Source organism: Engraulis encrasicolus, chromosome 10 (genome assembly GCF_034702125.1).
Source record: "Engraulis encrasicolus isolate BLACKSEA-1 chromosome 10, IST_EnEncr_1.0, whole genome shotgun sequence".
In the NCBI taxonomy this organism is placed as follows: domain Eukaryota; kingdom Metazoa; phylum Chordata; class Actinopteri; order Clupeiformes; family Engraulidae; genus Engraulis; species Engraulis encrasicolus.
In genome coordinates, this window is record NC_085866.1 from 53,745,709 (window position 1) to 53,759,917 (window position 14,209).

A 14,209-nucleotide genomic window follows, 5' to 3' on the forward strand; every position below is an offset into this window, starting at 1 on the left:
GTCAGCACGTCTTGCTTCAGGTCTAGCTGAATAAACTATAGGAACCCGCCTAGTGACAGAACATACACAGCTGATTCCAAAAAATTTGGGACACTTAGTATTTTGTGAATAAAAGCAAAATGCTGCCATTTTCAAAACATTCAATCCATGCGTGAGATGCGCAATGGCACAAGGTCAACATAGCAAGAGCTAAAGTGAGGCAAATCTAGTTTATTGTTTTTAGGGAAATATGTATTCATTTGAATTTCGACCCATGCAACAAATCTCAAAAAAGTTGGGACAGGGCCAAAACATGTTGTAATAGTTGGATAATTCCAAAAATAATATAGGGAAGAATATTTTAAAAATAACTATATTGACTGCCAACATGAATGCATAAATAAAATACCAACACAGAGAGGCTGTGGCACTCAGTAACGAAGATGTTGAGGGACTAATTACTGATCTATTATACAGAAAGATTGAATTACCAACATTGCAGGCATGTAAGACCTATTTCAGTAATGTAGAGTTCTGTGAAATCATTGCACGAGTTATGAGATCATGACATACCCATGACACTCCAACAATGACAACTGTTGAAAAAATGACCATAAACACAACACTTGATTAAAGCACATGATGCAGACATTAAACAGTGTTACAAGCGGCAAAGCTCATTCTAGACCAGGGGTATCAAACTCATTTTGGTCCGGGGGCCGCATACAACCCATGTGGACCTCAAGCGGGCCGCATTAGTAACATCATCGCAAAAAAAAAAAAACCATAAAGCAGAGGATTAGTGTTCAGTACTATCATGTTTTAAGTGTGTTGAATATGTAGAAAGCAATGCAATACTAATAATCCTATACAAAACCGCTAACCGTCAATGAATGAAATACGGGACAGTTCATTTTGGCGGGGGTCTGGGGGTTTTCCCCCCGAAATTTTTGTATTTCTTAGATGTCATTTCCTGCATTTTCACACATTTTAACATCCCGTTTCCAGTTTCAGCTTAATAGGAACCAATATACCAAACCAAACCAAAATACAATTATATTTATTATTTCATTTTAACCAATACCAAAACAATACGAATAAGAAGTATTAACATTTGATCTCTACATATTAAAGTACTAACGTCAGTTCTGGCCAGGCCATGGTAGTCAAGAAGCTTGCTGCCCTCCCCTTCATCTAATTAATTCCTAATTGATCCAGGTGCATTCTCTCAGCTGATAATCTTATTTCCCTAGCGATTGGCCACACGGCTTCGGCACACCTTTTAAATTCTATCCACTTCCTCTCAACTGTATGCTGCTCGGTTTTTGCGACCTACCACCTCCACCTTGTCGTGTATGATGTGACATGTTCTCTTGTCACGTCGCTTGGCTCTGTTCATGGGGGGTTATCTCTCGCCCTGTCCTGCTGGGGTGAGAATTCCCTAAACTGCTGCTGCCCCCTGACTAAATGCTTTTCCATGCTGCTCATGGAAATAGGGGGGTTCCTCCGAACAGAGCTATACCGCCAAATGTAATTCATAATTTCAATAAAATAAATTGCATTTATATTCTTCTCTTGTGTTTCTTGACTGAAATGGTTCTGACAGAAATGAGGTCTATATATGAGCTTCATCAAATGCCTGTCAGAGTACAAATTCACCATTTACAGTATAATAGAAGTGTGATGTGCACTTTACTAAATATAGCAGGGGTGTCAAACTCAAATTGACCGAGGTCCAAAATCAAAATCTGGTACGAAGTCGCGGGCCAAACTCAACAATTATTTTTTAAAAATTGACTAAAATAGTGCATGCATGCACTTCATACGCATATTCAAATTTCACATACACTCTTTCCCATCATATTTGTTAGTAAAAATGTGTCTGCACATCCTGTGACAGAGCAAATTTCATGTTCAAGTCGTTACGCTATACATTAATGGTGTATGTGGGACAACTGTTCTGGGAAGCCACGGTGCATGGGACTGCTTTTGGGTGGCACTTCATTGTCACATACCATCACAACATGTCACAGAATACATGTAAACCTAATGGAATGCAATCTACCTTTATTATCCCTATCAGTTCATTTTCTGAAACTTCATGAATAAAGACCTAGGCAAATAAAGCCCATTCAATTCAATAGTCTCATGATTTCATGAAGTAATGTTCTGTTGTGTAGGCCTACTGTAATATTCTGGTAATAAATGAAGTCAAACCCCGAATACATAGCGACCACACTGAACAACCACCTGCATTACTCGTGACTGTAGTTGTGACAGTTGTGACAGGGGACAAATATTAACCCAGTGCCCGTTGTCTTGACCGCCTAGAATGTAGGCTGCTATCCCAACCTTTCACTGTTATCCATGCGTTATTAACATGACCATCGTCCACGTTCCACCTTGTAATCCACATCATAGCTAATAGCAAGAGAGGGACTATTGTTGTGCTACAATTTGGCGATTCCTCTCAGCTCACGTGTGTAACTTGTGTTACATCCGAAATATTGCACATTGGACCACATCCAAAACAGTTCCGCTTCGAGAAACGAGACGTTTGCCCAGTGCTTGTTACAGCGGATTGTCGTTGCGATGTCACTGGCCTGGGAAAGTTTGATTGCAGTAGGCTACAGAGAGTAATATGTTGTCTTCGAGATAATTTTTATTATCAAAGCAACTGGGTTGAGCCAAAATAATGTAATGTAAACTGGCGTCTGTGCAACATAATCTGAGAGAGATATTTTCGCTTCCTTTTCAGTTTGTATTTGTGAATGATTTTACGCTGTCGCTGCCAACCAATTGGAAGGGGGCCCCCTCCAGCTGGGGGTACTTTGACTATACTGTCGTCCTTGTACTTTTCGGCACTTTACCTCACGCTGTCGCTGATGCACCAATTTGAAGGGGGGCCCCTCGAGCAGGGAGTATTAGGGAGGCGCTGTTGCTGTCCTCGCAGCAGAGCCGTTCATACAGATGACAGTGGCTCATTATAAAGCTATTTAAAATCGTCATTGCGGTTGAATACAAAACATGTCGTCCGTGGGGGCCCCTCCTACTCGGGGGCCCTAGGCAAATGCCTACTTTGCTTACCTTAACGCAACGGGCCTGCATGGGCGTCTAAAAAATGAATGATTACACAGAGATGGAACTACGGAGCGACCCACAACCCATATGGCTGGAATCGCAATGAAAACTAGTTTATCATGGCTATCTCAGATTGGCTGTATATATGAAAGCAACACTGTAAATAGTCATTTTCTTACTGATGTGTTGAACTGCACATGCGCGGAATTTCACAAGACACGTTCTGCGCCGCGGTCTGTGACTCTGTTGCAACCCCATGAGTAGCTACCCGATGTGAACCGCATATGTCATCAGCAACCGACCAGCGGAAGGAGATACTGAGGGCATATCGATTGGGTTTGAGCAATCATAAAAGCTTACGCGTCGAGGCGGCGAGATGATTGGATAAATAACAGCGCTGCTCAGCAAGTAATTGGCTCTTGTTGCCGGACAGGTGGGATATGTGCAAGCACACACCTTATTAGCGGAGTGAATTGCCCCCGTTCATTCCTATGGATGCTTTCTGAAGTTTCTTCTCATACAGACCATCCCTGGTACATCCCCCTCAGATGGCACCAACATCAACCGGATGTGGCTCCATCTGCTGGTGCGATGGGGATTTACACAGCTCTCCACAAACCACCTCATCACAGCAGTGGCTAACGACTCCTACTGATTGCCTGAACAGCTGTAGGGCATGAAAGGAACAAACCTGTCTATATTCAGTTAAATACAACATTAATGCTTTCTTATGATTCCGGTTAGGCTGTCCATAGCCCTTCTAAATGATCTTACAGTGGAACGTACAAGTAGGACGTGCGCTACAGCTGTCTGTATTTTTCAGTAAGTACAACAGGACCTAGAACTGTGCTTCATTAGCTGATATGTTTATCAGATGACTTCTGGTTTGATTTACATCATCTTGCTCCCTCACAGGAAACCGATCCACCTGTGCAGCTACAAGCTCATCTTTCACCAAGACTGATCTCCATTGAAGAGTGAAACTCAATTTATTGAATCATAATCCTGAAGTATGATAAGGCTTTGGCAAATGGTCTGGACTTGGCAGGAAAATACATTATACACATTCATATTTTCAAATGGTAAAATTTCACAGAAGATTTACTTTGCAAGCCTGATCTCTGATTATTTTCTGTTGTGTTGGGTGATTGGAACTGTCAACAATCTCAAGCTTTCTAAACTTTGAATTTAATGGAGGTGAAGTCTATGTCATTATAGACTGGTTAATCTGTGTTTCCTGGAAACATTCACTGTCCATATAGGCCTACAAAAGTTTTACTTTGCTTTCATGTCAAGATGGCAGACTAAATGAAAAGAGAAAATAATCAAAACAAACTGGTACAACCCAGCCAGAATTTTGGAGAAACAATTAGTCATTAAGGGTTTTCCAGATCAGATTCCATAACACTGTGTGTGTGTGTGTGTGTGTGTGTGTGTGTGTGTGTGTGTGTGTGTGTGTGTGTGTGTGTGTGTGTGTGTGTGTGTGTGTGTGTAGTTCACATAAACATGGAAGGCCAAAAGAAATCAAGACCCTCTGATACCTTAAGTCACCTTTATTAGACTAACGACTAAATGTACATCATTAAATACATTAACTGTTATTTCACCATAATCCTATCTCATCATAGTACAGTGTAGCAATGTATAATATTACAAACTGTATCACACTATGCTTCCTATAGATACACTAAAAACAGATATATTGAATAAAAGTGTTACCTTGAGCTGTAGTAAAATGAAGTGCATGCTTGACACGTAGTGGAGCCAACGGTGTTGGTGGAGATCCGTCTCCGGGTCTTGTCTCAGCATGGAAGATTACTGACTCCAACACCATCACATCCCACTCTGTGCTCCCCCACCAGCCTGGAACAGACATGCACTGTTTCAATGCGGATACACATCTGAGAACAAGTATTTGAATAAAAACGGTGCGTCCTTTCAGCCTCAGCTAAGGTAGTCTGTCATACACTCTGCCACAGATATCCAGGTAAATCAAAGTGCAGGAATTTTGCAACGGTAACGTGAGCCGTCACATGAAAACTGGCCACAAGAAGGCCCAGGGGTAGCCTGATTATCATCGACTTTCAAATCTTTTCAAGACTTGGTCTGACCAAGAGCATAACAATTAACATTTCCCAAACAGCATTTCCCAAACTGCCTCCCTTGGTTTGCTAATGATTGTTTGCTTCCCAACAAAGTGGGAGGAGTTCCTGATTTTGCGGAAGCTTAGAAAGTACTTGCATTGCTCTTGACCTGACTGGTTGCTCTGAAATGCACATTCTGCGACGACTGCGACGTCTCTGCCATCGGAACAAGTGTTCTGCAGCTGGATTCACTGACTGTGATTTTCGAATAATATTTGATTTTAAAATAGTGCTTTAGCTGAAAAAAACAAAAAAAAACAATTCCTCATTTAGATAGTGGTCGTCACCACTCCAAGACGTTGTCTTTGTTGTGCTCAGGCCAATTTTTAACTAGTTTGGTCATGGTATGTGTTGGGTCACTGTCCATTTGAAAGACCCATTTGCTGCTAAGCTATACATAACTTCTTGGCAGATGATTTTCCTCAAAACATAAAATTTGCTCTGTTTAAACAACTGATACGTTGTCTTTGCCAATGCTCCATCTTATTAAAGGATGACAGCATTTTGCTTTAATTTACAAAATACCAAGTGTCCCAACTTTTCGGATTTAATTTTAAATTTAATGTTTAATGTGTAATGTTTAATTTTCCTAAATCACCTAAACTTAGACAGGTATTATTCATATCAGGGAATGAGAAATTATATATAGTGTGTCTTTAGACATCTGGTTTCATCTGTATATTATTAAGTTAATTGATATATTGATTTTGTGCTTGTGCATGTGCAGTATAGGACAAAAGCTCTCATCCCATGCATTCGCTTTAGTTTCGTGGCTATTCACAGTACATAGTACATTTTTCCAGAGAACATCAACTGTGCATGTAGAATTATGTGCTTCACAAAAAATATCAATTCTAGCAGTTGTCCAACACAGATGTCAGCTGTCTATCCACCTGACGTCAACACAGCGTACACCTGATGGCACCACGCGATTCAGAAGCTTTTTGTGTATTTTCAGGTAAAAACATCCAGTCAGTCAAGTCAATCTTAATTGAACACAAAACTCACCCAATAACTCATTAGAATTGTAAACCTTGTTTTAGGCATTTGCCAATACAAGCAAGATGTTCTTGATCTAATAATGAGTCACTTGGTCTAACATAGCTGGTTATCTAGGTGGAACAGTGGTATTAAAAGTAAAAGTAGAAGTGAAAAACCCTGCCACAGATTCCCTCCAACACAGGTGACTGGCTATAAACTAAGTGACTAAATATCAGATCAAGAAAATGTTTGTAAAAGGCTTGTATTGGAAAGTCCCTACATCTAAACGTATTTGTTACAAAGTTATTAGTTATTGAATGACTGTGTTCAACGACACTTGACTGACTGCATGTTTTTACTTGAAAATAGAAAAAAAATAAGATTGTTGAAATCTGTAGGGCCATCAGTTGTGCAGTATTGACGTCAGGTGGATAGACAGCTTTTAAAGCTATGCCCAATACAAGGTTTATCAAGCAATTTATCTCTCAGAACTCCTTTCTTTTATTAATGCGGTTTTCCCTTGAGTAAGGAGGAAACGAACATATAATATAAATACTAAAAAATAATGCCACGTCAGGTGGATAGACAGCTTTTAAAGCTATGCTCACAATACAAGGTTTACCAAGCAATTTATCTCTCAAAACTCCTCCTTTCTTTTATTAATGGGGTTTTCCCTTGAGTAAGGAGGAAACGAATATAAAGTATAAATACTAAAAAATATTGCCATTCCTCCACCACAGAGTTTGGAGGCTGGTCACTAGTCTTCTCTGCTCAGTGAAAGAGCCATCATCACAATGCTGCACAAGGAGCTGTATCTGTTTTTTTGTAAGTATGACATGTATTCTGTTATGGGATGACTTTTCAGTAACGGGATCCGTTTTTCAATGTGTGGTTCTGAAAAAGAGCAAATGTTCATGTGCATCATGTAATAGCAACAGTAGTAATGATGTGAAATGGAAACACAATGTGCTATCTACTCATTAGCTTAATTGACCAGGATGTACGTAATTGTTCTTGAAAAACGTATTTATTAATTATATGAAATTGAAATGAAATGACATACTTTCAGATGTATTTTTATTGAGTTAGACCTATCATATACATATACATATACATATAAATTAACTCAAACAAAACATGCTCATACCCATGTTACCTAGGGTTAGTGGTTGGTACATGGTACATGGTACCCTTAGTATACAAATAAGAAATCAGCATAATATCTGTATAATAATTGTCTACCTTTTTCTTTCTTTTTTTCTATTCCATTCACAGGGATGGCTGCCAGCAATCCATGGTGGACAAGTGCAGGTAACTATGTTATATACTAACTTATAGAATTTACCACTAATGTAGTAGTTATGGACGAGTATCAAATGTGTCTATCCACCCTATTATCCACGCTTACAAGGGCAGCACTACAGTATTACTATTTGGTTTACAGTTACCACTATAGTGCTAATTAAATAATTCAGAGGGGCTATGGATAGCTTAACCCGAACTAGACAGGATATGCTGTGGTATGTAAACCGTTCAAATGGGTGGGGTAAATGGGTGTGGTAATACGGTGGATAGTCCTGTTTTACAAATTATTTATTTCAAAATGTAGTAGCTATCATCTGTTCAGATGTTCTCTATTCTGGGGGGTGGGGAGGGTGTTAAATACGGTTAAATAAAGAGTGGACAGAACAGTATTGCATAATGCAACTTCTTCGGTGCCTGGGGGGGGGGTGTTAACCCATTGATGCCTAAAGCACCTGCAAAAAAAGCTGCTGAATGCCTGAGACTTTAAAAAAAAAGTTGCCCTCAGCCTATAAAAAACGAAATATCTCAGCCTCTGAAGCACATAGAAACATGAAATAAGTTGCATTTAAACGCTAAGACCCTCATCTTGCATGTGTTCATTCAGCTCTAACATACCACGATTTTGAATAAAATTGTCTCAAATCTCATGAGCCTAATTGTTGCGTCATGCCTACGGTGTCTGTTTAATGCTCTCTCTTTTTTTCCAAGATGAACTTGCTACAACTTTCCCGGTCAAGCAACAAATCAGTAGGTCTCACTGTCACATTGACATATGAATTTATAAACTATGACCATCTTCAGAGGGTCAGGAAAGATATCTTACGGAGGTGTAACAGTTAGGTACTGTAAAGTAAGTAAGTAAGTACATTTTATTTATATTGTATTTTTTGCCTCTCTGTTACAGAGTTGTCATCGATTGTATGTGAACACAAATCTTTGACCATCGACTGTGGTGAGGAAACACTGCCCCGATTTCTTTGTCAGCACGTCTTGCTTCAGATCTAGACTAGTAAACTATAAGAACCCGCCTAGTGGTGGCAGAACATATCATAAAGTTGGTCTAGTGAAACACTATTACCGATAACCTAAAAGGACATAAAACCCGCTCGTCCATGTTTCTTAAAGTGCTTAAAGACTAATGCTATGGTACTGACAATGATGGCACATGGCTCCAATTCGTTCATAGAGAGGAAATGTGTATGATGAAATTGTTTCGTTATTTTTGGATAACTCTGTATGAGTTGAGCTGTTCGCCATTCCTCTTCAGTGCATACTTGTTACCTACCCATTACAGGTGTATCCATCATTTATCTCTGCAATGTTCCCTCCTTACAGGACAAGATGTTATCAAAATCCTCAGTAGTAACTATGGACGCACAGATAACACTACCTGCATAGCCGGACGGCCCAGCGGTCAGATTAAAAAAACCGACTGCCATGAGGAAAAGGCCTTTGCCTACATGGCTGAAAGGTTGTTTTTATGTGCTCTAGTCTAAAGGCTCTTATATAGTCAACGTGGGCTAATTATGATATCCACAGCAATGCAGGTCACACACGTCAGGTACCAAAATTTGAGAGCAAGCACTTGGCTACGCATCGATGCATATAGTGCCTAATGCGTAGTCTCGCGTTTAAGAATGCGTTGACTATGTAAGAGCCCTAAGTAATGACATGGAACTTAGATTATTTACATTTACACATTGTTCTTCCTTCGCATACAAGACACATAATTTAACGATGGACAAACACAATCTTCATAAAAGAATGTGCATTCAGCATAATGTCATACAGCCTTTACGTGAATACTAATGAAATACTGTCAATAACTTCCTAATTTAATGTGACCAGATGTGACGGGAGGACTCAGTGCTCTGCATTGGCTTCAAACTCTGTGTTCTCCGATCCTTGTCGTGGGACCTTTAAGTATTTGGAAGTCTCATACACCTGTCTGCCTTCAGGTAACTAATAACTATATATCTCTGGTGTAGGAATTGACTTAATGTTCCTTATTTACACCATGCTATTATAATGAGTTCTTTATTCATCGAGAGCAGAGTTTTAGAACTCTAAACTGCAGAATCTCATCCATAATCATTGGAAAGGAGTTTTTGGTTTCTTGCAAGTCAAATGACCCTGTATTTTTTGCATCTCTGTTACAGACTTGTCATCGATTGCATGTGAACACAAATCTTTGACCATCGACTGTGGTGAGGAAACACTGCCCCGATTTCTTTGTCAGCACGTCTTGTTTCAGATCTAGACTAGTAAACTATAAGAATCCGCCTAGTGGTGGCAGAACATATCACAAACTAGGTCTAGTGCCACACTAGTGCAGATAACCTAAAAGGACATAAAACCCGCTCTTCCATGTTTCTTAAAGATGCTGACTAATGCTATGGTACTGACAATGATGGCACATGGCTTCAATTTGTTCATAGAGAGGAAATGTGTGTGATGAAATTGTTTCATTATTTTTGGATAACCCTGTACAAGTTGAGCTGTTCGCCATTCCTCTTTAGTACACACTTGTTACCTACCCATTACAGGTGTATCCATCATTTATCTCTGCAATGTTCCCTCCTTACAGGACAAGATGTTATCAAAATCCTCAGTAGTAACTATGGACGCACAGATAACACTACCTGCATAGCCGGACGCCCCAGCGGTCAGATTAAAAAAACCGACTGCCATGAGGAAAAGACCTATGCCTACATGGCTCAAAGGTTGTATGCTTGTGTTCTAGTCTAAGGGCTCTTACATTGTCAACGTGGGCTAATTATGATATCCACAGCAATGCAAGTCCCACGCGTCAAGTATCAAATTTTTAGAGCACACACTTGGCTACGCATTGATGCATAACAGTGCCCAATGCTTAGTCTCGCGCTTAAGAATGCGTTGACTATGTAAGAACCCTAAGTAATGACATGGAACTTGGATTATTTACATTTACCAGTACATTGTCCTTCCTCTCATACAAAGCACATAATTTAACTGTGGACAAACACAATCTTCATAAAAGAATGTGCATTCAGCATAATGTAATAAAGCCTGTACGTGAATGATTATGAATTTCCTATGCTTATAACTTCCTAATTTAATGTGACCAGATGTGACGGGAGGACTCAGTGCTCTGCATTGGCTTCAAACTCTGTGTTCTCCGATCCTTGTTATGGGACCTTTAAGTATTTGGAAGTCTCATACACCTGCCTCTCTCCAGGTAACTAATAACTATACTGTATATCTCTGGTGTAGGAATTGACTTCATTTTCCTTATTTACACTATGCTATTATAATGAGTTCTTTATTCATCAATGGCAGAGTTTTAGAACTCTAAACTGCACAATCTCATCCATAATCACTGGAAAGGAGTTTTTGGTTTCTTGCGAGTCAATTGACCTTGTATTTTTTGCCTCTCTGTTACAGAGTTGTCATCGATTGCATGTGAACACAAATCTTTGACCATTGACTGTGGTGAGGAAACACTGCACTGATTTCTTTGTCAGCACTTCTTGCTTCAGATCTAGCCTAGTAAACTATAAGAACCCGCCTAGTGGTGGCAGAACATATCATAAAGTTAGTCTAGTGCCACACTATTACCGATAACCTAAAAGGACATAAAACCCACTCTTCCATGTTTTTTAAAGATGGTGACTGTACTTGTCATTAAGTGCAGTTGAACAGTTTGATCCATACATGTTTATGGTTTGAATGCTAAATGTTGGCTATACACAGCTTCATCGGTTTGGTGCCAGACACTGTTCATGCTATAGTCTGGTTTACGAAGCTACTTCAGATCAAGATATTGTATGTGACTAATGCAATGGTACTGACAATGATGACACATTGCTCCAATTCGTTCATAGAGATGAAATGTGTGATGAAATCGTTTCACTATTTCTGCATAACCCTGTATGAGTTGAGCTGTTCGCCATTCCTCTTTAGTACATACTTGTTACCTACTCATTACAGGTGTATCCATCATTTATCTCTGCAATGTTCCCTCCTTACAGGACAAGATGTTATCAAAATCCTCAGTAGTAACTATGGACGCACAGATCGCACCACCTGCATAGCTGGACGACCCAGCCGTCAGATTCAAAAAACAGACTGCCATGAGGAAAAGGCCTTTGCCTACATGGCTAAAAGGTTGTATGCATGTGTTCTAGTCTAAGGGCTCTTACATTGTCAACGTGGGCTAATTATGATATCCACAGCAATGCAAGTCACACACGTCAAGTATCAACATTTTAGAGCACACACTTGGCTACGCATTGATGCATAACAGTGCCCAATGCTTAGTCTCATGCTAACAATGAGTTGACTATGTAAGAACCCTAAGTAGTGACATGGAACTTAGACTTTTTACATTTACCAGTACATTGGTCTTTCTTCACATACAAAACACATAATTTAACTATGGACAAAAACAATCTTCATAAAAGAACGTGCATTCAGCATAATGTAATAAAGCCTGTACGTGAATGCTAATGAAAAATTGTCAATAACTTCCTAATTTAATGTGACCAGATGTGACGGGAAGACTCAGTGTTCTGCAGTGGCTTCAAACTCTGTGTTCTCAGATCCTTGTGGGGGAACCTTTAAGTATTTGGAAGTCTCATACACCTGCCTCTCTCCAGGTAACTAATAACTATATATCTCTGGTGTAGGAATTGACTTCATTATCTTTATTTACACCATACTATTATAATGACTTTTCGTGGACGTGCGCTATAGCTGTGTGCCTTTCAGTAAGTACAACAGGACTTATATGTGCTTAGCTGAGCTGGGTGAGCCGTTTTGTTTCTCAGGTGATCTCTGGCTTAATTTGTCTTGCCTTGCTCCCTCACAGGAAACTGATGCCGCTGTGCAGCTACTAGCTCACCTTTCACCAAGCCTGATCTCCAAAGAAGAATGGAACACAATTCATTGAATCATAATCCTGCTGTATGAAAAGACTTAATTAATTGTCTGGAACAGGCAGGATAATACTTTCATTATAAATTCATACTGATATATTTTTCTTCACATGCTTAATGCAGAGAATCACTTTTACATGCCTGCTCTGATTCTTTTCTTTGTTACGTTGGGTGATTGGGAATACACTGTCTGTCAACCTTGCAAAAGAGTAATCTCCAGAGTCCCAAATAAAATCTTCCACGTAAAAGTGTGAGTGCAAAAACATACTACATGTAATGCATTGCTATCCATTATTAGTAACCCCTCCTTTGTGATTACAATACAAACACCTGGATGTGGTTAAATGGCAACATTTTGAGAATTTGAAACGTGTATACAGTATATCACGAAAGTGAGTACACCCCTCACAGTTTTTGCAGATTTGTGAGTATATCTTTTCATAGGAAAGCATTACAGAAATTTCACTTTGACACAATGATTAGTGACCTTTTAACAACATATTTAACCGCTTAAATTTCTTGTTCACTCAGAATAAATAAAATACAGACATTAATGTTTGAACATGTACCCACAAAAGTGAGTACACCCCAGATTAAAATCCGGTAGAGAATGAAAGTGAAAGAAGTGAAAGCCCATTGGGAAACTCCAACTCCCATTGTCATTGTGACACAGCACTCCACAGCACACAAGTGAACACTGCACACAACGAAATTGCATTTATGCCTCACCCGTGCAAGGGGGCAGCCCTCAGTGGCGCCCCATGGGGAGCAGTGCGGTGGGACGGTACCATGCTCAGGGTACCTCAGTCATGGAGGAGGATGGGTGAGAGCACTGGTTGATTACTCCCCCCACCAACCTGGCGGGTCGGGAGTCGAACCTGCAACCTCTGGGATGCAAGTCTGACGCCCTAACCGCTCACCCATGACTGCCCATGACTGGGCCGTGTTGGCTCGAATTGTCTCGAAATGAAAAGGGATTAAAAGGGAGGTCATCTGTGTGAGTTTCAACCTTTCTTTGCATTGAACTTTCACATTTTGAGTGTGCACCTGGCTTAAATAGATTGGTGTGAGATTTGAATGCAATCCTATGGAGAATATCATGATCTGCTTCAGTAGTCACAGTGCATGTTGACATGCATGTTTCTTTTAGGTGTATTTCAGATTGCCAATGTTGACAGCATTCATGCATCCCCAAACCATGTCAGTCCCACTACCATGCTTGGCTATTGAGAGGATACACTTTTTTGTAAAACTCACCTGCTTACCACCACACATGCTTGACACCATCTAAAGCAAATTTGTTTATCTTGGTCTCAAGCGAGATGAACAGACCAAGGATATGGATCACTGGAACCATGCCGTGTGATTTGAAGAGACCAAGATAAACAAATTTACTTTAGATGGTGATAGTGTAGGTCATTAGCAGCACTATTCTGATTTAACAGCCTTCCAAAATGCCTTGGGTACAAATGCTACAATTATAAATTTGAATAAAATATAAAGTAGCCTTGATCTACTGTATTTCAATAACAATCTCTGCATGCACATTGCATACTACCTTTAACCCTTGTTTGGTCTTCATTTGGTGATCTTTTGTGGCAAAAAATAATTAATGTACTGGAAAGCAATAAACATAATCTCTTAAAATTAAGGGGGAAGAATCACAGGACAACAGACAAGAATGTGTGCGTGCGTGCCTGCGTGCCTGCGTACGCATGCTATAACTTAAGATAAGATAGAACATATGATAAGATGGAGCTCTGGAAAAGGAACAAGGAAGGAAAATACTTTGCTTCACATGCT

At 39.8% G+C, this 14,209-nt stretch overlaps 1 protein-coding gene across 1 annotated transcript in view; it reads left to right on the forward strand.

The window, feature by feature from the left end:
- The window catches only part of LOC134457490 (uncharacterized), a 69,775-nt gene extending 57,102 nt beyond the window's left edge, over positions 1 to 12,673 (forward strand). The window contains exons 26-34 of the mRNA XM_063209498.1: positions 8,395 to 8,442; positions 8,826 to 8,961; positions 9,339 to 9,448; positions 10,078 to 10,213; positions 10,598 to 10,707; positions 10,914 to 10,961; positions 11,501 to 11,636; positions 12,018 to 12,127; positions 12,340 to 12,673. Of these exons, the coding sequence (XP_063065568.1) occupies positions 8,395 to 8,442; positions 8,826 to 8,961; positions 9,339 to 9,448; positions 10,078 to 10,213; positions 10,598 to 10,707; positions 10,914 to 10,961; positions 11,501 to 11,636; positions 12,018 to 12,127; positions 12,340 to 12,347 (842 nt within the window). The 3' untranslated portion in view covers positions 12,348 to 12,673. The remainder of the gene's footprint in view (positions 1 to 8,394; positions 8,443 to 8,825; positions 8,962 to 9,338; positions 9,449 to 10,077; positions 10,214 to 10,597; positions 10,708 to 10,913; positions 10,962 to 11,500; positions 11,637 to 12,017; positions 12,128 to 12,339) is intronic.
- Positions 12,674 to 14,209: the final 1,536 nt, after the last annotated feature.